Source organism: Agrilus planipennis, unplaced genomic scaffold (genome assembly GCF_000699045.2).
Source record: "Agrilus planipennis isolate EAB-ADULT unplaced genomic scaffold, Apla_2.0 scaffold311, whole genome shotgun sequence".
NCBI lineage: Eukaryota > Metazoa > Arthropoda > Insecta > Coleoptera > Buprestidae > Agrilus > Agrilus planipennis.
In genome coordinates, this window is record NW_020439015.1 from 75,806 (window position 1) to 101,291 (window position 25,486).

At 32.8% G+C, this 25,486-nt stretch overlaps 1 protein-coding gene across 1 annotated transcript in view; it reads right to left on the reverse strand.

Annotated features, from left to right (window-relative positions):
* LOC108741896 overlaps window positions 1-24,799 on the reverse strand; it is a 39,143-nt gene extending 14,344 nt beyond the window's left edge. Inside the window, exon 1 of the mRNA XM_018476869.1 lies at window positions 24,706-24,799. Within this exon, the coding sequence (XP_018332371.1) occupies window positions 24,706-24,764 (59 nt within the window). The 5' untranslated portion in view covers window positions 24,765-24,799. The remainder of the gene's footprint in view (window positions 1-24,705) is intronic.
* Between the last annotated feature and the right edge of the window lie 687 nt (window positions 24,800-25,486).

A 25,486-nucleotide genomic window follows, 5' to 3' on the forward strand; every position in this document is an offset into this window, starting at 1 on the left:
ACATAAATTTTAATTTACCTTTACTGAACTATTGATTTATTTCGTAAGTCACCTAATACATATAACTCACGTAAGTGATATAAACAAGCAGCTTCCATCTAGGTCATACAATCGTAAAATTTTCATTAGTTTTTGTTAATCATTGCAACAATGTGTACATATACATGCGTATACAAACACACATCTATCACCGTAATTGCAATGTAATTCTTTATTCGTAGAAACAACTGGGATGCGGAGCTTCTTCAAGGTATCCTAGATTTATTTATTTACAAAGTTTTAGCGATGTCCTAACCTTCGCACAAATTAAATAAGCACGCAGTGGTATTAAATATTTATTCGTTTGTTTTCAGACAGGGCATCAATTCCATTGGAATTTCCGTTAAACAATTAATGTCGTGACATGTGTACGTACATGTTTTGTACGCGATAACTTTAATAAATCATTTATAAATTACGCAAAATTATTTTTTTTTATACTTACATAGCAAGGTTGGATTTTGACCTATGGTCCTTTATTTAAATTTGGTATTTTAGTCGTTCGTGATATATGAGGTACAGAATGCGTGTTGTATTTACCGTTAAGGCAGCCTAAAAATACGCATTTGCTCGACCATTTTCTGACCACTTCTGTTGCAAATATGGTTTCCACGAAGAGTGCTTTTGTTTTAATGTAATAATTTATAGCCTGTGGATAAAATAAAGGTCTATTCTGAATGTTGATGAAAGAATTTTTGAAATAGGATGAATACCTGATGGTAAGTATAAACCGCATGGAAGTAAATGATGCCAAAATTCAACGTTACAATAATAAGGAAAAAGATCTTAGTTCAATTTCACAGCAATGAGCGATTCGACGATTCGGTAGTTAAGGTCAATAAATTAGACGTTTAATTGTAAAATCCGACAAGTCCACTAAAACAAATAATATTACAGTTTGGTTCTTGGCGTGTTCAATATTATAATAATAAAATCTGGTTAAAAACAAATATTTATTTGACAACTGTTAGAGACTAAGAAGAGTAGAACGAAGGTTGATTTAGAACTGAAGAATTTAGAATTTGAATAATTTAGGAAAGTTATGAAGGTGGAGCTAAGGGCTATAGATAAAAGAAGGGAACCAATAGTAAGAAAATATGATTTGAAAAATGCTGAAGATAGAAAATATAGAATTAAGTTGTTGAACCCAAATCACCGAAGAAACCCCTCATAAAATAGCAATTAGGAAGGACAGCGAAGCACAGACGTCATGCGGTTAGTACGCGAAGTAGAAATGTTAATAGAGATTATAGGAAAGTACAGTAATAAAAGTTATTGGCACAGATGGATAGAATACAAAAGCTTTAAAACAAAATGTTGAGAAATATTTACACAGAAAAGGAATATCATACAAAAGATTTACATATTTACACAACGACATTATATATACAGGGTGCTCTAATTTATGTTGGTCGCTACAACAGAAATCGCGAAAAATCGATGTATTGTTAGCTAGAGTAGTACACGACCTAAAACATGATTGACGTTTCGTGATGTACGTCTTTAGTACTTGGTATCCAAAAATCTTATGTAGCTTGGTTTTTATAAATTAGGATTTAAATTTTGACATGTCCAGTTTTGCATTTTAATTTTTAAATGATAAAGTTAAAAGTATTTAAAAAGAGCAAGCATTTTGTGGCCATGTGACTTGCTCACTCTTTCCTATTGGCTGTCGTAGACATATCGGTTATTGAATTTGAACAGCCTTTGAACCGGATCTACAGGGTTTGTCCGGAAAGTAATAGGACTGATTTCCTTCCGCCGCGACTGTACTTCGGAGCGTGCGCGGACTGACTGGATTCGGTGGAGGGCATTCCTAGCTAACGAACGAGCGGCTGGTGGGTTGTCTACATGCACCTGGAGAGTCAGAAGAGGCTTTTTCGCGCGACGTGTTTCTGTGAGTGGTGCAAGCCCATTAAATTCTGTGTGAAACTCGGTAAATCTGCGACAGAGACGTTTGATATGATCAAGCAGGCTTATCCAGATGTTGCTTTAGCATGAAGTGGTGTGTTTCGGTGGCACCAGGCCCTTTCAGAGGGCCGGGAAGAGGTCGCCGATGGAGACCGTGTTGGAAAACCTTCGACTTCGATAAACACCGACAATGTAACTCGTGTGCGCGAAGTTTTTAACTCAGACCGTCGACTAATTATTCGTTTAATTGCCTAGATATTAAATTTACCATAATATGTGGTTCATGCACTTGAACATGCGCAGATGGTCCCAAAAGTGCTCACTGACGACCAGAAATTGCGGCGAGTGGAAATGTGCCAAGAAAATTTAAACATGTGTGAATGTGACCCCCAATTTTTGAATAACGTAATCACAGGTGACGAGTCATGGATCTTTGAGTATGATTCCGAGACAAAGAGGCAATCTTCCGAGTGGCACACGCCGGCGTCTCCTCGCCCAACAAAGGGAAGAATGGGCAAATCCAAAGTGAAAACGATGCTCATTGTGTTTTTTGACACGAAAAGCATCGCCCACCATGAATTTGTTCCTCCTGGACAAACCGTCAACGCCAAGTTTTACGTGGAAGTGCTCAAGAGACTCAAGCGAAGGGTCAATCGGATCCGACAACCACGACAACGCTCTGGCTCACACCGCCTTTCTTGTGGACAGCTACCTGACCAAGGCCGGCATTCCAACGCTTCCACAGCCTCCCTACAGCCCAGTTGTGGCCTCCCGGAATTTTTTTTGTTTGCTCGCCTGAAAAGGCCGATGAAAGGCAAGCATTTTGAGACGAGAGAGGGGATCCAAGCAGGATGCACCGCGGCTCTTCCGGAGAATGCCTTCCGTGACGTCTTCAATTCTTGGAAATCGCGCTGGCAGCGCTGCATCGAAGCAGAAGGAGCCTATTTTGAATGTTTTTAAAGAATTGTAACGATTGGCTCAATAAATTTTTTTATATCGACTCAGTCCTATTACTTTCCGGACAAACCCTGTATAGATGGGCGACTTGACGGGTTTTGAATTTACATGCCTGAAATATAAATACATGCCACTAAAGTATGACCAACATTTAGTACTTTCTAATATCCAACTCGATCAATTTTCTAATTGTCCATGGTACCTATACCTCCTCATTTAACCTATATCCACAGTATCCGTTAATCATTAACCACATTATGAACACTTTTAACTTTTTTCCGCCGCATCTACCGTTCACGTTTCGCACCCGTACATATCTCTAGTGCTCTTTTTATTCTGAATGGATTTTGTTTTATTTTCATATGATGTTGTGTAATACTCAATATTTTCATTATGCCCTTAAAATTTGATATTATTAGCTATTTTATTTTTCGACATATCATCATCAGTTCAGTTCAGTTTCAGTTTTTTTATTTAAATCTAGCGTAAATAACAATAAATTATTCCTGATTAATTACTGCTATTTGAATGTATTTGAAAGATACAGTCTGTAACGACTAATAACGCCCCTTTTCCCTAGAAAGGCACTTTGTAATTACTTTTATCGCACTAAATGTCCGAATAAAATTTTGATTTTTGCAGATCTCTATTTTTCATTTGAACTTTCTATTTATGAATTAAAAGCAAATTGCTGAACAATCCCATTATCTGACTTCCTAGATACCTAGATATCCTATCTTCATATTCACACTTTTCCTATTTTTTCTTCCTTTGCAGGCCAATATTTCTGTTTTACTTTTATTTATGTTCATACTGCTAGCATTTTAGGTATTTAATGCTATCTCTAACTCTTCCTTGACAGATGCTAATACTGCTATATCATCTGCAAATGTAACAATACTAACCTTTTGTTACTGTATATTTATTCCTTTGGTATATGTATAATTTGGCGAGTTTAATTAAAAATTTCGACTAAACAACATCCTGGATTTCATTTAGACGTTGTAATAGTCAGTTAATTCCAGAGAGTTGGATCATGAAAGCTTCACAAATTATTACTACAAATGTGTAAAAAACCACAGATATGTAGAACATTATTTTATAGTAATTTACGTTATACGATTTACAAAATTAATCATTTTGACGTTTTCCTGAAGCGAATAATATACTTCATTATAAGAACAGATTAAGTTTATGGTCACTAATTTATCAGAACTACACAACATGGATCGCTAATTTCGATCTTGTTTGACCTCATCAGCATGCCATAAGTAATTTTTTGATAAATTACCAACCAAACCAATGATGCTCTATATAAGACTGCTTACATAATAACGAGTTATGACAGTATGTAGCCATCTATTGATATTTACTGCCAATTAATTGCTAGCACTAATATTTTTGTAATGTACCGTAAATTTGCAAATTTGTAAATTTGGATGTAGAAGGTAATCTCCGAAATTGTTCATCCAATTTCAAAAATTCTACTGTTCGTTTTAAGAAGTTAGAGATATGCCCCTTCCCTTTATTACTGAGCAAGAACTAGACAAAAGTATACAGTACCATTTGCAAAATTATTTAAACTGCCTCGTTAAAATTTAAGAATATGCTTTCTATTGTTAATTTATATACATTTTTGTTTTAAGAAATTGCTAAACATTTTCGTCTAATACTGTAGAGTTTTAGCCGATCTCCTAAGACCACCCATCGAGAGTTCTGCTCGTTCAAGCTTGTTCCAACTATTTCTGTCTTGCTGACGCCTAGTGTGTATTCTTTCTATCTTCGCGCAGATTTCTTCAAGGTCACAATTCTAACAAATTGAAATAGACTGTAGATACGTATACATATGAAGGTACGAGTAAAATGACTTACATTCCTACTTTTCTCGCAATCGCTTACCGCCTCCTATTCAGTTATTTTTTTTTAACAATACGCAATCTGTACATCTTCTTTGCAATTACTTTTGCAAATTTAGGTTAATATAAGCTGTTAGATATATACGTATGTACCTACATTGTACATATACTTGCACGACAACTTCAATTGATGTAATTGCTTGCACTTAACTTTGCCATTGACCTGTAGCGAGTAACGTAGCATGAGTTTTCTATTGCCTATAGGCTACAAAATTTACCTTGATTAATGAAAGTTAATAAATTGACGAATACTTATTTTATAACATAAGTAAAACAACTACCTGTCAATAAATTATAAAAATAATTATGTAAGTGATGCTTATTACGTCAAATCAAAATGTGATATTTCATAATATTCTTGTTATGCCTCTTCATGAGTGTGTTAATGCATCATTGTAACCTTACTTTATGTTGCAGTACCTAATGTATTGAATGGGCAATAAAATTATATTATAATGTATATACCTGCAACGACATATACACAGCTAAAAAGTTCGCGAAAGTTCCTTTTGATTGTTAAAATTATTTTCAGACATTTAAAATTAATTGATTGCGTCTACATTTACCTACCAAATAAAAGTTTGTTTTTAATAATCATCACACAAGGGGTGAAACTATTGTTATGTTCGATAACAAAAGAGTGGAGCCGTAGGGTAATGGGATATACGACCGATTATTACGACAGGTCGAAAAAGTTACTAAGTCAAAACGTAAATTCGGCCGTTTTTACAAATTGAATTCTTTAGTGAAGGGCGGGGGAAACTTTTGCCGACCCCTACTTATTATACGGTGAAAATGTTGCCACTGTTAAATATTATGAATTATTTCAGAGCAAAGTAATCGTAGAGTGCTCGTTTTTTTCTTTAATATGTAAAAAGTTTAAAGTTGCGATTAATAAATATGAGTATAAGACCTTGATTGCGATTTTATTTTCTATATCTACTTAATACAAACAAGTCGAATTTACAATTTATTCTTGAGGGTTACAAAATCCTTCTCGCCAAATTTACTACTATAATTAATATAAAGTGTTCTTTTTTCATAATTTACAATATTAAAATTTCGTAAGTATCATTAAATTGGTGTTCTCAATACTAATGTGCGTGCTAAGTCCGATTAATGGTAACATGTTCAACATATCATCATCATAAGGTCATCAGTCCTAAGACTGGTTGGACACGTACCTCCACTCTTTCCTATCCAGAGCTAAACTTCGCATTTCCCTAAAACTAGAACAGCCCACATCCTTAACTATTTGCGAAGAGTAATCTAATCTAGGTCTACCTCTACCCCTCCTAACTCCTGTTTCTGCCTCTAATATGTCTCTGACTAGACCTTCATGCCTGAGAAGGTGTCCTACCAACCTATCTCGCTTATTTTTTATTGACTTCCATAGAGTCCTCTGTTCTCCCATTCTTTCCAATACCTCTTCATTTCTAACCTTTTCTACCCACGATATCCTCATCATCCGCCTATAACACCACATTTCGAACGCTTCTAACCTTTTCTTTTCCGCCGCTCCCACTGTCCATGTTTCGCACCCGTACAACGCCGTGCTCCAATCATAGTTTAACATATAGGGTGAAGTTATTTGAATAACAAAAAGGGTTGAGGAATGCCATAGAAACAGATGCTAAAAATACGAATTTAGTTGGTAAGCTGATGCTGTCCAGATTCGGTATAAAGGCTTGAAGTTGCTTTCTAACGTTTCGCTAGATAGTGGCTTCAGAGGTTCTTCCATCTCCGTTGCAATCTATATCCAGCATCTGCCTTTAGACCCGAATCAGCACAGCATCAGTTTACCTACTGGCCGGGAAAGTCTTTACAAATTTGTTAGTTGGTTGTTTTGGAATTGGGTGCAGGTACCATGAACGGGCACAAGACTCGAAGATCCCTTTTGTTCATTTGGTTATTGTTTCTACTGCAGTAAATGAATAAAGTAAAAACAATAACCAGTTTTAATTAAGAAATTAACAAACATAATTTTTATGAATCTTCCAGTATGAATGTGAAATCAGAGATAATACAAATTCGTCAAGTACCTAACAACGACATGAGGAATTACGTTTCTGCAGTGTTTCATGCATGTACGTATAAGAATGAACTCGATAATGGAGCACAACATTCTTGCACAATGATATTCTAGCAAAGAACAACTTTTTGTGTTACACGATAGGGTAGTTTCAAAAGGTAAAGTGCAGCCTCGAAGTAGCGGTTGTTTACGTTTAGAATGCTCTGTTGCACTATGGTAAACGTTGAACCCAGTTTTCTACACCTAAGTACTTCCTATGTATACGGTATCTCAGGTGTCTCTGTATACAATTTCAGTGCAATGTTCTGTTTGACCTAAATAGCTATTATTACGTAGTACCTCCTTTTAAGATTTGATTTTTGGACAAGAATTTAAAGAAATAAATCCTACGTTGTATCTATGTATCCACATTTGTCGGTTTGTGGAGTTCCTATTAAATGTAGTAAAAGCAGGTATGTTTAGTAAAACCGAAGGTCAGGAGGCTATATAGAAAAATTAATATTTAGCGAAATATGGTAAAGCTCGCAAACCAACTTTATTCAATTTACAAATGCTTGAATTTATTAGTTTTACACGGTGAAATAATTTAAGTTAGAATTAACAAAGAGAAGTTGATATTTTATGTAATTGTCCGAATTTTTTCAAATTTGTGGCTCTATTGTTAAGAAGGTACATTCTACGCAGAAAAATAGAATCCTTATTGTACAGTTTAAGTAAGCAAAATTTTCTTTTTCTATGATAATGAACTTAAAGGTAAAAGAATGCTATCAATTGTTTATAGTAATAACTCTTAACAAAAATGTAGAGATCTGCGTAAAATAATTAAAAATAAATTGTTTAACAAGGTTTTGCATTAATAAAACTGAATCATCCTTGAGATATAATCTATTCAAAAAAAAAGGAATCATTAAAATCAGTTTACAATTGGGGAAGAAATCGTGTAACATATATACAAAAAACAAAAAAAACAGTCGAATTCAAATCACTTTTTCTTTGAAAACTAAGTTATAATTAGGGCTGTCAAATGCAATATATTAGAAATTCTAAAATCCCAGACTTTTGACTGCTCGTTTGATATAAGTAATATTTAAAAATGTTTATGATATTCTGAAACTTTCATATATCTTTTGTTCAGAATTTTATGTGCAATTAGTAAAATTCAGAATCATTGCGTTCGGTATGATTTAGGAAACCTGACTCTTAACTCAACGCGAGACTGGTTGTTAACCTAATATTATTAGGTTAAGCTGAACATTCGTCATGCGTGTTCAACAACTGTAGCTAGGAAAACCTAAGGAGCTAAAATCATCTACGTATTCTTCACAAATTGAATTAGAGATTTTAGCTTATGATTTAATTAAGACTGTAAATCAACTAAACATTTTGCAAAATTTCGAAGAATTTTGTAAACTTTCCCAAGCATCTAGCTCAGATTTCTAAAATATTTCTTTAATTAATGATAATAATTAGGCCCTAAAGGGTGTTGTTTAAAAATACGATTTAATCTGAAGTGAACGTTATGGTATTTAAACCTAGTTAAGATATACCATTTTGTATACCACAATCTCCACAGTTTATTTTGTAAATTCCGGACTTTTTATCATTTTCAAAGAGACTTTTATTATAATGTTTTGAAAATTCTAGTGCAATTAAATTCTTTTAATATCTAAATTATCATGTGTCCACTATACCTATTATTTTAAAAATATTGTAATTTGAAACTAAAAAGCTTAATCCATACCATGTATACGTTACAATGCTGGTTTTAATTGAAACTAATCGAGTTATATGTTGTATGCTTTTAAGAGAATGGCATATCCGTTCTAACCAATAGATGGTGGCAGATGCTCCAAAATAAGAAAAATTGAAAAGCAAATAGATTTAGGAGCCGGCACGAATTAGGCTACTCTTCCTATTTACTTTTAATAACGCGTCCTTAGGTTTAATGCAGGCATGCCAGAAACGTAGCTGTACAAATTTAGCAAAAGAAAAATTTACGAGATGATAATAACTTTAATCAATAGGCCTCTGTTATGCCAGTTAATGTCCAATAATTTTTGTAGTAGGTCTTCTATTGTTTTGTTTTTTAATCTTTAATAAAAAAAATCAATCTATCACCTACTTTATGAACAACTAGTTAAATTGATCACAAACATTTATTCGATTAAGTAAAGATAAACAAATACATAACAGTAGTTTTTAGGCTTTCATGGCCGGCGTCTATCGATGCTGAGTTCTCTTCCGGTCTTTTTGGCCGTGGTCCATGGAATCTTGCTATAGCATCAGTTACGACTCAGCACCTGCCCAGTCACCATTGAAGATGCCGTCAGCAAAGAACGGCGAAACGTTTGGAAAAGCAAGATTCCACGGACCACGGCCAAAAAGCCCGGAAGAAAATACAGCATCGATAGACACCGGTCGTGAAAGCCTAAGAACTACTTATGAAGATTGGAAAAACTTTGGCGGTCGTTGTAGAACAAACAGAATAGCTCAAAACCCCAACGCCAAAACACGACACTGTAGTGTCCGAAGCACTTTTCGGTAACAAAATTACCTTCTTCAAGAACAGTTTACTTCAGAACTACTGTTATGTATTTGTATCAAATACACAACAGTTTCATTTATCATATGAGGGACAATCGGCATCCTGAAAATGCTGTTTGATTTAAAAAAATGTTTAAATTGCAGAAAAATAAAATAACTCCTTATTTATAATTACAGTATCAAAGTCGAAAAACAAAAAAGTAATTAATTTATATCAAAGAATCAATCATTGATTAATTGAAATGGATTAAATGAAATAGTTTACTAAATATCTTAACCACCTTAACTGACCTAATGAAGACCTATCGATTAAGGTCATTATCATCTCGTAAATCTTTGGATGAGGAGGTGCTAAATTTGCACAGCTCAGAAACGTACCTATTCTACATATTTTTGAGTGAGGATCCAAAGGTAATTTTTCTCCTTAAGAAAATTGAAAATCAGTACCTCACGAAAATTTTGCGCCAGTTATTATTCACTACATATTATTCTTTAACAACATTTTTTTAAATAACTGATACGATAATTTTATTTAGGAAATTTAAAATTAAGAATACTTCTTATGAAATATTACAAAATACTGTAGATTTACGAAATTGATCATATTGAGCATATGAAACTCTATTTGTACAATTACGAGGGTGGATTGATAAGTTTCCGGCCTAACCAAGAGATGACGCCACTAGGCCTACCTTGAGGTGACATTCTATAGTACCATCCTTGGATAGCTTGTAGCTATAGTTTCAGCCCGATCTCCTTGCTAGTGTAGGTTTGACAGCACGCTGAACAAGACGCCTCTGTGGTTTTCGTAAAAATGGAAAAGCAGGAAAATCGTGCTGTCATCAAATACTTTTATTTGAAGGGGTTAACGCCGAAGGAAATTAAAAAAGAGATGGACTCAACACTGGGGACATCCTCCCCGTCATATTCAACCGTTAAGCAGTGGGTTTCCGAGTTTAAAAAGGGTCGTGTGAGCACCTCTGATGGGCCTCGCTCAGGACGCCCCGTTGAGGTCACAACTCCAGATATGATCGAAAAAATTCATCAAATAGTGCTGGGAGACCGCAGATTGAAAGTGCGTGAGATAGCTGAGACCTGTAAGATGTCATATGAACGTGTGCAACATATTTTGCACCAACATTTGCATATGGAAAAGCTCTGTGCAAGATGGGTGCCGCGTTTGCTAACAGTCGACCAAAAATTGATTCGAAAAAACATTTCTACCGCAAATTTGTCATTGTATAAGCGTAATCCAAGCGAATTTTTGCGTCGATTCGTAACCGTTGACGAAACGTGGGTCCACCACTACACTCCTGAAACCAAAGAACAGTCTAAACAGTGGATTGGACCAGGGGAACCAACTCCAAAGAAGGCAAAAACAATTTTTTCGGCGAACAAGGTTATGGCTACTGTTTTTTGGGATGCAAGAGGTATTATATACATTGATTACCTTGCAAAGGGTAATACTATCACTGGTCAATACTACGCAGACTTATTGCAACGTTTGAGCCACGAGGTGAAAATTAAACGACCTCATCTGGCGAAGAAAAAAATCTTGTTTCATCACGATAACGCACCAGCGCACACGTCAATCGTTGCGACGGCTAAAATCAACGATCTAAAGTTTGAATTGATGCCGCACCCTCCTTACTCTCCAGACCTAGCCCCGAGTGACTATTTTCTGTTCCCTAATCTCAAAAAATGGCTTGGCGGTAAGAGATTTGCGGACAATGAAGAAGTAATCGAAGCTGTAAATGGTTATTTTGAGGAGCTTGACGAATCAGTCTATAGAGATGGCATTAATAGACTGGAACACCGCTATGAGAAATGTATCAGCCTTGGAGGAGATTATGTTGAGAAATAAAAAAAAAAAATTTTTAAAAACCTTGTTTTTCTTGGTCAGGCCGGAAACTTATCAATCCACCCTCGTATACCATGTAAGAAGCAATCTGTACTTTCAATCTATGAATCAGGATTGTTCTACGAAACGATTGTTCGTCTTAATTATTTCTGTATATATTGTTAAAATATTCATAGTAAACTTGTGCGTGACCTTTAGGCTATTGGATACCTTTGTACTGCCAAATGTTTTTTATTAACGGCATTATGTGAAAGCTCATCTTAACTAATTAGTGGAAAGCGCTATTTGTCAAATATTACTTTCAACAAGAAGGTGAGAGTAGGCCATAAGTCGATTTGCGTGACTACATTTCAATTGTGCTACTGTACTGTGGTCTTTAATAATAATCGTACTCATACAGACGAAATGAAACCGAATTTGGCCAGTGCGTAATTTTGATACCTTCTCTTTATGATTATGCAAGAGCTATTGAAGACAACATTTATGTTACCTATAAGTAAATTATCTAAATGTTCTTTTCATTCGTAACCCATATAGTGATGTAAAAAAAGGACATTTTATTATATAATGAGCAACATTCCAAAAAAAAAGTGGGGTTTTCATTTACAAATGTGTGGATGTACAAATTCATGAAGTAATTATATTCATTTTAAAATTGCATAAACTTTTATATTATTTTTTTTTCAGGCAGAAGAATATGAAGTAATGTAAAAAGGATACCACATGTGAATTGTTTGCAGTTTTATTTTCTTAAAGAACAAGTAAGGTAAGATCTTTTAATATTTAAAAATATTTTCACACCAAAAACAGTGGCAATGTTCACGTTCATAGGCGTACGCATATGTTAAAAAAGCACGTTAAAACGTAGAATTATTTAAAATTTTAAAGAACTATTAGTAGGTAGAAAATACCACAAATGGCGTGGTGAGCGCCATCTGTAGTACGATGCTACATTTTAGGATTACGTATGCTCCAACAAGGTCCATTTAAAAATATGGATATCTACTTGCTGAAACGATCCGCGTCTGGCAGTTTCGACAGAATACAGATCACTTCGAATTATTTTATTCTATTAGTAGGTAATTTGAAAAAAAAAAAAAGATAGAAAAGCAACAACAATTCCGGTGTAATACTAGAAACATATCTCAATAGTTATTCAGAATGAAGACAACCTCATTAATCAATTTTTGCGAGAATAAAAGAAAACTTGGTTCCTATTAAAAAAAATGCGAGTGTATGTCATAACTCGAAAGAGGATGATTTTTTTTTTAATTTTTCTGACACCACTGTGTTCTATGTAAAAAAGTGTCTGAAGTACGTAAAGGTTGCTTTTTTTTGTAATATTACATACAAACAACCAAGACATGGAAATGCAGCCAAAATTCAAATTTTCGACTTTTGTTTATAACTCGAAAACAAAAGACGATAGCAAATTTTTGAAAACACCACAACATTTTGTGGAAGTTAACTTTGAGTAGGTACTGTTTATAAAATGAACTATGTTTTGACCAAGTAAGCTTAGATATAGTTAATAAAATTTTAAATTCAAAATCAACCCGAATCGTGGCTAAGGATGCCACGTCTTTTAAATTGAAATTTCTGATTTATGCAATACAGTGGCATAGCCTGAATTTCTGCCACCTGGGGCGAAGCCTAAATTTGCCGCCCTTCCTATTTTCACAAAGATGTAAGATCTTTTATTTAAATTGATCGGGATTGCAGTGAAAATGCTTATAAAGAACTCAGTAAGTAGCATTTATTATTAGCGAAATTGAGCTTATTTACGAATAGCTTTCCTTACATATTTAAATAGATGCATGTATACATTGGGTACTATTTGAATAAAAGACTTTCATGATCAGTACAATAACAAATAAGGGTGCGATCAATGTACCGTGAAACCCACATCATCATAATAAGATCGTCGGTCCTAAGACTGGTTGGACACACACTTCCACTCTTTCCTATCCTGAGCTAATCTTCGCATTTCCCTAAAACTAGAACAACCCATATCCTTAACTATTTGCGAATAGTAATCTATATCTACCTCTACCTCTTCTAAGTTCCGTTTCTGCCTCTAATCTGTCTCTGACTAGACCTTAATGGCTAAGAAGGTGTCCTACCAACTTATCTCGTCTATTTCTTATTGACTTCCATAGAGTCCTCCGTTCTCTTATTCTTTCAACTATATATCAACAATAAATTTTGTGTTCATGTCTATATATGATTTTAATAAAATTGTTAATTTCTATTAAAAATGTGTTAATTTACTTAGGAACAAACGTAAAATTAAGCATGTACACTTGCACAGGTTTCCCATTAATTACTTCATTTACATACATAATTCAGAATACCAAGAGGTTTTTAGGATTCATCTCAGGATTTATAAAGAATTGTAAATATTTCGGTTTTTCAAATAATTATACCGGATATTCAGTATTTTTATTTTCGTATTGTTTTTTTGTTTCAGTAACTCAGCATTCTGCATAATTTTGCTGAAGATATTTGTAAGATTTGCAGTAATATTTTGTAGTGCTAAATGTAAATAGAACATAAAGTGTCTTGTTTATAATGTACATATAGGCGAAATCTATAGTACACCAGACTACTCATGTTTCTACTTTTTGGTATGTCTTTCTACGACTGTTACGATTTCAGCTTTTATATTTTTGTGCTATGGGATCTTGGACAATAATGGATTTCGTCCCCATCACCACTCGACCTTCAGGTTTTGTTATATTGACTATGGAAAAAGCTGTTTTCACGATTATTTTTATCAACACATGCTACATGGTACAAATTATTAATAACTTGTACAAAAACAAGAAATTAAAACATTTAATATCATTTTGCGGCGAACCTGATTCTATCTAATACTGAAGAAAGTATTTTTGCCGTCCCCACACGTCCGCGGCTCGGGGTCCATTGCTCCTTTTGCTACCTCTCCCCATGCTCTCCGCACGGATCTAATAGGAATATATAAATTTGAGCACTCCAGGTCCATAGCATTTTCGAAGCTCTATTTCTTTCTTCATGTCATTTTTTTCAAGTTAGTGACAGGAAAAATCTGTAAAATCTGTGAAATCTGGCAGAGAAGAGAGGATATGATATGAAATGATATTTGGCAAATTAGAATCTGCTTTTGGACATCATTTGTCAGTTTTCGTCAGTGCTTTTACAAACATCTGCTGTTTACTTATGTTTGAAACAATTTCATTTTATTTTTATCATCTCTGATTATACACATGGGGAGATTCTATTGCAGTGGAGACTTGATTATCTAATATCTTTGTAGTCTACTCTTTTAGTGTAGTCATAGAAAAGGTTGCAGTACGCATTTTAATACATAGTTTTAAGAAAAGTTCTTAACAGCTACTTTCAGTTGATCAGCAATCGTTCATTTAGAATTTGAAAATTTCTGTTTCTAGTTTTTATACCGTTGGAAACGTAACAATATCATGTCGAATGTATGTACTAGTCGTAAATAGGTTTATAGTTGAATCATTAAAATCTTCATATATTCTAAGATGTGGTTGTGGAGAAGATAAGTACTTGGTACACGTTTAAGTAATTACGAGTATCTTGCAGACATAAACTAATAACCTGGTTAGTACGTTGCGCTCTTGAGACGACCATACATCTTCTACTTAATTTGAGTCGTTGAATTAAGAAATATCATTATGAAATCTGAAAATCATTGCAGTTTTGCCTCAATTACTGTGTAATATTATTGTGTTATGTTTGTAATTACCCTTTTATTCGAAAAACTTATTGCCCCATATTCGCTTCCTTATTATCTTCTTATCCACAAGTTAAAGACAAAAATTGTAGAATATGCACCTATCAAAGTCATTTTACGTACGCAAAGTGTATGCATAATCTAGAAAATGAGAAACTTCAGTCAGGGCTTGAGAACTATCAAATTATTGTATTTTCGATGATCTTTGACACGCATTTTCAACAAGGTGAACGAAGCCGCGAGTAAAAGCTAGTATATTTATAATTTTATTTAATAAAAGGTGAAACGACTTTACAACTTTTTAAAAGAAAAATGAATGATTCGTTTCATTTGAAAGTATTTTTTAAGATATCTAAATTTGACAAGAGAAATGTTTATTTGGTGATTATCTACCTAATGAAACTATTATTGCATGGGGTGGGGGTTACGGGGAATGTTTACGAGCGGTCCTCCGAACGCAATTCCATTGGAATTAAAAAAGACTCATATTAGGTTACGGTATTTGAACGTTTCCCGCTTTTATATGTTTGCCGCCACAACGCCCTACTGTAGATTACGTTAGGTTACTACCCTATTTTCTATATATTTTTGTACGTTTTGCAGGTAATTAAAACTAACCTACAAGTAATGTAACCTAATATAGTCTCTTTTTTTAATTTCAACTTCATCAAATTTATCCGAGGGGCGGCCGACGGCTAATTCATTCCCCGTAACCCCCCACCACTTACGACAATAGGGTTATTAAGTACCTACACAATTACGTTCATTTTAAAGATGACATTTAAAATTAGTGTCAAATGTACATGGACACCATCACATAAGAAACTAGTGAATAAAATAAGATACATTCTGTATATTTTACTCAAATTGAAATCAGCATGGTCTAGATCCAATAATTGGTTAGACGCGCATCTCCACTTCTTCCTAATTTGAGCCAATCTTCTCATTTCTCGAAAAGTAGAGTAACCTCTACCTCACTTAGCTCCTGTCTCTGCTCCTAATATGACTCTAGCTAGTCCTTCATGTATGAGAAGATGTCATATGTCCTATCAACCTATCGCGTCTATTTCTTATTGATTTTCATAACGCTTTTTTTTCTCCTACTTTGTCTAATATATCCTCAGTTCTAATTTTTTACGGTTTTTTTAACATCATCCTACAACACCACACCACAAACGCTTCTAACGCTGCACCCACCGTCCACGTTTTACACCATACAGAGCTGTGCTCCAAATATATTCTTCGCACGGATGGAATGCTGATACTAAATATATGTATATTTTCGTTGTTTAGAATATTCTCGAGGATGGGAAATCTTCAAAAGACACCCCCTGAACATACTAAATATACTACAGAATGTCTTTATCTACAACATTCACAGCTTCTTTGTCATTAGACAATACAAAAAGGCCTCCCGGCCGGTAGCGCCGCAACCGCTATGTCCCTGCATTTTAAATCTGTAATATCATCGAAAATATTTCTTTAAATTACACGCTGTAGGTAAAGGGTCATATTGATCTATATTAAATGCTCAATGTATTTAAGGTAGTTAATTGAATAAGAATTAATGCTGTATTACTTAAAATCGCTTCGTAAATAAGCCATTATTTCTCATAAAAGGTAAAGGTTAAAAAATGGTTATTGTGGGTTATCCCTAAGAGATAGATATATACCATCGCGGACTTTTTTGTAGACGTTTTTAAGGTGTACAATACTGTAGTATATTATTTTGATCTATCTCGTAGGGTTCAGTCAGCGTTTGCAATGTAAGCACAAAAAAATGTGTTTATTTACGACTTCACATTAGAAACCTTTAAAATTATCAGTGTTTCTCTCTATATTATACATGTATTATACATATAAATCTTCCTCTTGAGTCACTCTATCTGTTAAAAAAGACCACATCAAAATCCGTTGCGTAGTTTTAAAGATCTAATCATACATAGGGACAGTCAGCGGAAAGCGACTTTGTTTTGTACTATGTAGTCGCAAGCACAAAAATGATTTCTTTTTGTTCCTAAAAGCGATCTGTGCAATACTTTTTTTATTAAGTATTTGCAAAAAAATACACTAATACTTTCCATTTGCTACACCAGTGTATATAACATGTTAAATGCAATTATAATAATCTGAAGAGGAATTGAATTGTTAATGTAAAATCTCTGCAGCGGAAATTTATTAAATTGTTAAATAATAATGGCATAATGAACTTTGGTCAACTGTGCATTACAAGACGCACTTTTCCACCGTTGTGAAAAACTAAGCAAGGTCACAAGATTCAAACTAACTGAAATTTTAGAAGCTGATAAGAGAGTAACCGAAATTACTGCAATTAAGTATTTTAATTTTATGCCAACTTAGCTCCAATGTTTTAAGAAATAGTTAAAGGAAATACTATCGAATCATATAAAGATTGTGATATAATAAAAAAAGATATGAAAAAGTTGCAGTGAGCTATGAATGTAAGCACTATTGAGGATCTTTGCGGTGAAAAAATTGGTGTAATTTATTGCGATAAATAACTTTTAAATTCAGCAGTACAGAAGAGTTTTTCCTTCTCTTACAGGTCACACTTTGTAATATCCTTTCTTCAAATTGGAAAAGTAAAATAAAGTGTAAGGCTTAAATAAATAAATAAAATATGGGAATGTAGAAACTTGTATGTAGTACCTAGCTGATATTTCTCAAGATGTCAAACGTCTAGAGGTCACACTGTAGTATCTGCAAAAGAATCTTTTATTGTGGAATGCTACTTTCATTTTGTTTATCTTTGAAGAAGTAAATCCATTGTAATCTAATTACTTAAGGAATACCATACTGACAATTAAAATATTGTGAGAATTTTAAGACTCAGCATTCAGCAATGAGTTTCTTTTTTCCTTTCACATGGTCAAGGGATCCACTTTTTGTGAATCACGTCGTGGGTTTTAACGTTGAACATTATGCCAATCAAAAGTATAATAATAGGAGTAACGAACTATAAAATGTTACAAAAATGGTGGCACTGCTCCATTACATAAGGAGAGACTGGATCGTGACCTACATTAATATAATTATGCTTATGATATAATAATCTAAAACATGTTAGCGTCTATGCCGAATGTTCGGATAACGTATGCGACATTGCAATTAAAAAATACTTTTACAACTAATACATATTATTGAGGACAATATCGCCCATATCTGGCATATTCCTAAAATTTGTCTAGAAGCAATTATTGGTTAGGATGTAATCCATCTACTCTTTCAAATGGTAAAAATATTCAGAAACCATTTTTTAAAGTCAATTAATAAATTATTTATTTTTAAATATAGATAATAGAATAAAAACGTAAGTAGTTAAAATATCTATATAAGCTAGTAAATATATAAAAAAAAATGGCAAATAAACTTCGACTGCGGTGGTATGAGGCTTTTTTGCTTTCTAGTAGTAATTATAATAAAACTACTCATTACGATACAAGAATTCCTTAATTGTTATTCCAAAATAACCTTAAACAGTTTGGGGAATGAGACGCGCGACAAAAGGAAACTCTATACACATGCACACAAGACTCTGACAAAAGAATACTACGGGAAGGTTTCGGAATTAATCAAGAACGTATTTTGCTTTCTGTATAAATAGTTTTTCTCTAACGCAAGACGGTTGATAAAAGCTAGGTGTATTAAAAGTGCAAAACCGAGAAATATTTCACTGTTTGAACTTAACGGTGAAATATTTCTCGCATCTAAAATATTCGCCTTTTTCAAATTTTGCCGCTCTAGGATCGAGCCTCATGGGCTTTACCCGAAATTCAAAATTGAAAAAGTTTAAGTAAATGTTAAAATCGACTTTTCTTGCCTTTTCAACTGCAAATTCTCCAACTAAATCGGTTACGTTCAATTTATAACAAATATCTTCTTTGACAATACTGATTCTTTACAGTTTTTTTCATTTTTTATCAATGGTTGGACACGCACCTCCACTCCTTCCTATCCTGAGCTAATTTTCGCATTTCCCTAAAACACCATCATCATTCTAATCTTTTCTTATCCGTCGCGCTCACCGTCCGTGTTTCGCACCCATACAGCGCCGCGCTCCAAATATACACCTTTAACAATCTTTTTCGGATTTCTAAATTAAATGTTCGCTAGCATAGAAGTGATTTTTTTTTATTGAAGGCGACTCGACCCTGCGCTATCCTTTGCATTATATCCCTACTACTCCTTCAGTCCTGACTTATCTTCCTAGATATATCAAATCAGCCACTTTTTCTAATCTTTCGTCTCCTATCTTTACATTCGATCTTTTCTTATTTTTTCTTCCCTTCCATACCAGTATTTTTGTTTTACTTTTTATTTGTTTTCATACAATACTGTTTTGTTAATACCTCTTCCATTTTATTTAAAGCTATCTCTAACTCATCCTTGCTAGATGCTAAAACTGCTATATCATCTGCAAAACTAAGCATACTAATGTTTTACCCCTCTATCTACCTCTATCCTTATAGTTGCACTGTCTTTAATGATGTTGATCGCGTCTTAATGTAGAGATTAAAAAGTAGTGGTGACAGTGTGCATCCCTGTCTGACTCCCTTCCTAATATTTACTTCTCTACGTTGCTGCTCCAGCTCTTAAGTGCCTTACATTTTTAAATATATCTTGTCCATTTAACATTGCCAAAAGCTTTTACTAAATATGAACCATAAGATTATAAAAATGACAGCTGTATAGTTGTACGCTTTAATAAACCATTTACATTTTTATCGTTACTGTACAAGGCAATTTTTAGATTTTTTTGTGTGGAAATGTATTGCATATTGGTTCTAAAAAGATTCTACTCATCATTATCGCGAGACTTTGAAAAAAAGAAGTAACAAGAAGAAAACAAAAAATAAAACAAAACGTTGATTTATGATAAATTAGAAGTTCAAAAATCATTTAAAAACAGAAATTTGTCTAAAGTATCGTTGAATGTAATAAGAAACAACAATGGAATTGTGATATTTAGCCAATTTACACTATTATGATTTTTACAGTATAATAACTGGTTTATATTTTAGTGCTTGAAAATATTGGTTGTATGTATTCAGTTTTCAAAGAATAAAGTCTATATCTATATTTNTAGTACACTACGACCAGAGATGTGTAAAATGGTTTTTTAAAAGTATTTAAATACAAAATGCAAATAATTTTTTGATTTGTTATTTTAAATGTAAAATACAAAATTGATTTCCCTTTTGTATTTTATTAAATGCTAAATGCAAAATACGTATTTTCAAAATACTTTCCTCAAATAAATACTTTTTTGTAATACCTATTTAATTTTCTACATTTATTTATATGTATAAAATATTTCTTAAGAAAACCTTGCAGGCATTTGCTTATTTCTTCCTTATTTACCTTTGTCACCCCTTTCAATTGGAAAAGAGGCATTGATGCCAAAATAGTTTGTTAGTGTGAAAGACCAGAGCCAAAATAGGGTAGCAAATAATTTTATTAATGTAAAATCAACATCAATCATTTTATATCAATATATTTACGACCCCATTTTGTTTCTGATCTTTTACACATTGTAATAAGAGAAAGAAAAAGAATCCGTAGTTTCCTTAGGTTTGGGTTCATCTAATAAGTAAAGTTTTTAAAATTGTTTTTTAAGAATTTTGGGTTATAGGCATTTAATGGCACACCACAATGTCTTGTAGCTTTCAGCTCAATTCGATATTGTTTTACGGGCTGTTTTGTCGTAATTCATATAATTTCGTAGTTCCACGATAAGTAGTGATTTGGCAGATGCTGATATCAATTTGGAACTTCAAAATTCCGTGGGCCATGACATTGAACACGGAGAACAATATCGATCCAATATTTTTTAGATTATCCATTTCCAATGAGTTTAGAATTTTTTGGGCTCTCTTCAGTTAAAGAATTAGAAGGCATTCATGGAATGTCTCTTTGTTCCTTTTTAAAGCTTCTAATACCTTCAAAGGTCAATGTGAGCAACTTTAATTCATCCTTTTTTATAATGTTAGATCGGTGATACTAGCAAAGTTTTTAACGGCAAAAATGTATTTTCCATTTTACAAATAAGAATACGTTCGGAAAAGTATTTTAAATAAAATAAAAAATGCTTTTCTCAAAAAAGTGTTTAAATGCAAGATAAAAATAGGTATTTTTTATTTTGTATTTGCACTTTAAATGNTAATACCTACGCATGATGCAGTAAAATAATGTTCTTATTATATGCATTCTTTATGGTAATTTTTAAATGTTTTATATACTTGGACAAGTGAGTAGTTCTCAGTTAATACAAGTAATAATTAGCACTTGGTTATATACCTACCTGTCTATGTATATTGTGTATATTGACATAACAATTGTAGTCATTGAATGGTATTTTCAGAGTTTGTTTGCTTTCAGTTTCATTATTAGAGATGATTATTGTATGTATATGGCAGTCACTAAACATTAATAAAATGATGAAAGCACATAGAACTCTTGCATACTTAAATACCACTTTCTTTTTCATACGCTTTGCAAACTAACTTTATTCAATTGTGGGGAAGACGATAAATAGAAGTGCTAACGTGCGAACATGAATTATGCGGAGAAGAACTTTCAACTCAAGTGAGAAACTTCAGTTATAATTGCAAAAATTCGTACCTATCCACAATTATTTGGTTAAAACAGTCTGGAAGACGTTGCAGTGAAAGTTATTTGGCTAAAAAAATAATGGAGGATAGCCACAGGTACTTCAAGATCTCCCATTAAAGCTTCAATATTATTAAAACACTTCTGAATAATAATCGGTTGACTAATTTTACAAAATTAATATTTATTATTCACCAGCTAATGTCATTATTAACTGTATTAATGGTCAAATTTAAGAAATGATTTATGAAAAACATAAAAAGATACAAATGTAAGTGTAAAGGTATGTATAAGGTTTTTGAAATACTGCATTTATTGGTATAAGAGTTCTCATTACTATTTACACGTTTTTATTATCAAAAAAATCATCAAAAAGAAACATGATGGAAACACGTCTACAGCAATGGAAATATATAAAAGCATTTATTTAACTGTTACTATTAAAAAACACAAAACGGTTATCATAAATATTTTATTGACGCGTATGAAGAAAATAAAACTTACTGTTTGACTAAAGTTATTCTTTTTTCTGAGTTAAAGGTTAGGTTTGTTTAAGTAGTTTCACGATTTTTCTCAGAAAGAGGAAATTGTATCTGAAGAAAGCGAGATGAAAACACACTTGACACTGGCTATAATTTTGATGTGCAACCAACGAGAAACGGTGGAGAAAATGATCTAGCTGAAGGTGCTTGAAATGATTAGGAATCATCTGCTCTTTGTTGTTCCTTGTAGCTCGTCATTGAACTTAATAGGGCGTGGAGTTATTGTGTAATAATTGTGTTTTATACGCTGGTATTATACTTATGTGCAGTATCTTATTATAATAATCGAAAAATGCATTAGTGATACTGAGCAGAAGTGAACTTTAAATTGAGACAATTTGAGGAAGAGAAAAGAACAAGTACGAACTCACTAAAACATAATCAAGAAGACTGAAAACTTTGGCTCTGTGCAAATAGTTCAAACCCCAACACTTTTCGGTAAAAAAAAACAAACTATTCAGTTCCTGAAGAAGGTAAGTTTGTTATCGAATAGTATTTCGGATGCTTAGTGTCGTGTTTTAGCGTTGGGGGTTTACAATATCCATTGTGTTCACGAATATAGTTTATTTTCTAATACTGATTGAAAATTAAATATAACTTTTTGCATATTCTACCCGGAAGCTAAAGATAAGACGGGTACCCGTATTGGATCCGGCACTTTTACTCGGTAATCCGATACAACAATATCCCGGGCATATGGGTTTAACGTATAACCAAAAACTGAGAATAACAAATATAATAATATGCACTTTTATATTATTAATAAGAGTAATTTTTGTTCATTCAGTTTTTTAGAAGATTCACACGTCTCGAATTAATATTTACCTCAATGTTCAAAGAAGCAGGTTGAACGTAACGTAATAAGCGGATTTTTGCAATAATTTAAATCACAATTTACATTGACCGTAAGGCTAACGACTTAAGTTATTACCGTTTAAATATGCCATCGATGACTAATTTTTTCTATCGGTGTTCAGAAGCCAGAAGGTTGTACGACTGAAATTAAAATTGCGATCTGCTGTTAAGTAAATCAGAATTCTACATAGAATGTAATTTGTTTACAAATTTGGCGAACATATTTTAACAAGTCCGTAAACTAAACTATTAAAATGTTAAATCAAGGTGATTAAGAAATTCTGTTAAGGTTATAAGTTATCCAGGAAATAACCACCTCAAGATTCAAGAAGTTTCTACACGTTTTAATTAATGTCTTTTTACTTACCTAGTCGAAATAATATTTAAAATAAAATAAAAAAATATATCATGCACAATATTAAAATCGATTTTATTTAAAAGAGCATAGAGCATGCAATTATACGTTTATATTACGTAAAATGTAACCGTTTAACTTGTAGTTTGGCGAGTAGATATTTTAGGTGTCAAGTTTTTAAATTTTGTTTCCAAGGCTGTTTTATATTGTTATTTCAACTGTCATACACATATTATGTTATACTTTCACAGCATCTTGTAACTTTACAGTTCGCTTAACCGAAAGCAAATGTATTATCTTGTATACCTATTATAGTCATTAATATTGTCATTGACAATGTCTATTTATTATATAGGTATATAAATATATAGTAATTTTAATCCAAAGTAGCAGATACCGCATTTGAGTTGAATTTAGTCGATTATAATTTGAAACTACCTGTACAGTGAAAGATAAAGGCACTAGTAGACTATGGAGTGCTGACAGATAAAAAGTCGAATAAATACTTAATTTGTACAGTTGTATCATAACTTAAGTACACATTATATTTCTTATAAAATTATCATTAAAAAAATGGTGGTATGAAATGAAAAACTGAAAGTTGTATAAATGGGTACTTAATTGTACAGCTGCAGTACAAGCATATAATATGTAAGTATTAGGTAGATTTTCTTCTAAAGAAAATTTTTAAATTAATGTTACAAAATTGATGGTATGAAGAGACAAAACAAAAAATCACGTATCAATGCATCCAAAACACAGAAGAACAAATCGTAAAATTACCAACAAAATATAATATTAAAAATATTAATATTACTTTGGATTATTGTTGCCGTTTTCAGAAAAAAAATATTTTTAAAAACTATTAGCTAAATCAGGTGTTATTTTGCAAAGGCAATATATAAATTTTACTATTGACTTAATATTTATTGCGCATGTGGGGCCGTCTCTTTTAATTATTTCTTGTAATTTTTAATTCTAAACAAAAGTTTGTTAATGTGTGCTAAATAACATCGGCAATATGGTATTATTTTGGCCAGCAATCCAATTTCTGTATAAGCCTTGATCTTTCACTTACCATTTCTTAACAATTGTTCCTATTAACGAATTTGCAAAGAGTGTTTATATTTCAACAATGAAAACTAGAAACGCACACATAAAAATCGGAAAATTATTCAATCGTCACTCTTCACAATTTAAGATATTCATACTGTATGCAATCACAAATTATTAAACGGCGATAGTGATGTATCCTCACACAATACACTATTATACCGGATGTTCATATTGCCCGAAAGTCACAACAAAAAATTTGCACTCTTACCTGTTAGTATAATCCTTAAAAACAAGCACTGAGGAGCATAAACTAAGTACGGTTCGCATCTATTTTCCCTTTTATACATGCATGTGACGGTTTCTACCCCGCCAGTTTAGAAGAGATGTGATTAGCCCGAGCTTAGCTTTTGATCAATGGGTCACTTGGTCCATTCTCTATCACATCAGTAGTGTCGACGACGTTACATTCTAGCAAGGTAGCTCACCGCCAACGCTTTTACGGAGACGATAATAGCGATAGACAGAGTCGTGTTAAATTTTTGTGCCTTTGCAAGTAATTATTTATCATTTCGTAAGAATTCTTGATTTTGTTTAATTATCATTGTTTGTAACATTGTGTGGATTCACTTTATACAATTAGTTTAATTCATATTTTATCCTTTTATCTATTAAATAATGTAAGTTGTACCTACTGCAAATTACCAAAACACAAATACTTTTTTTTAAAAAGGAATACAAAAATGATTTTTAAGAAAAAGTATTTTTGCAGTATAAAACGGTATAATAATTGTTTCGATTTTACTACATAGGTACCTATTCATGCTAAGTAGGTGCCTATATAAAATATAATCTTAATATGAGAGACTTTCATAACAGTATTCTGTCTGCCCAATTCTGGGATTAAAAAAACCGTGAGAAATAGCTACATCATTGTATTATTTTCGAAAATTCGCTATCGTTTGAACTTTATTTAGAAATGGTAACGAAAAAAGGGCAAAAACAAAATTTGATTTATGATAAATTAGAAGTTCAAAAATCATTTAAAAACA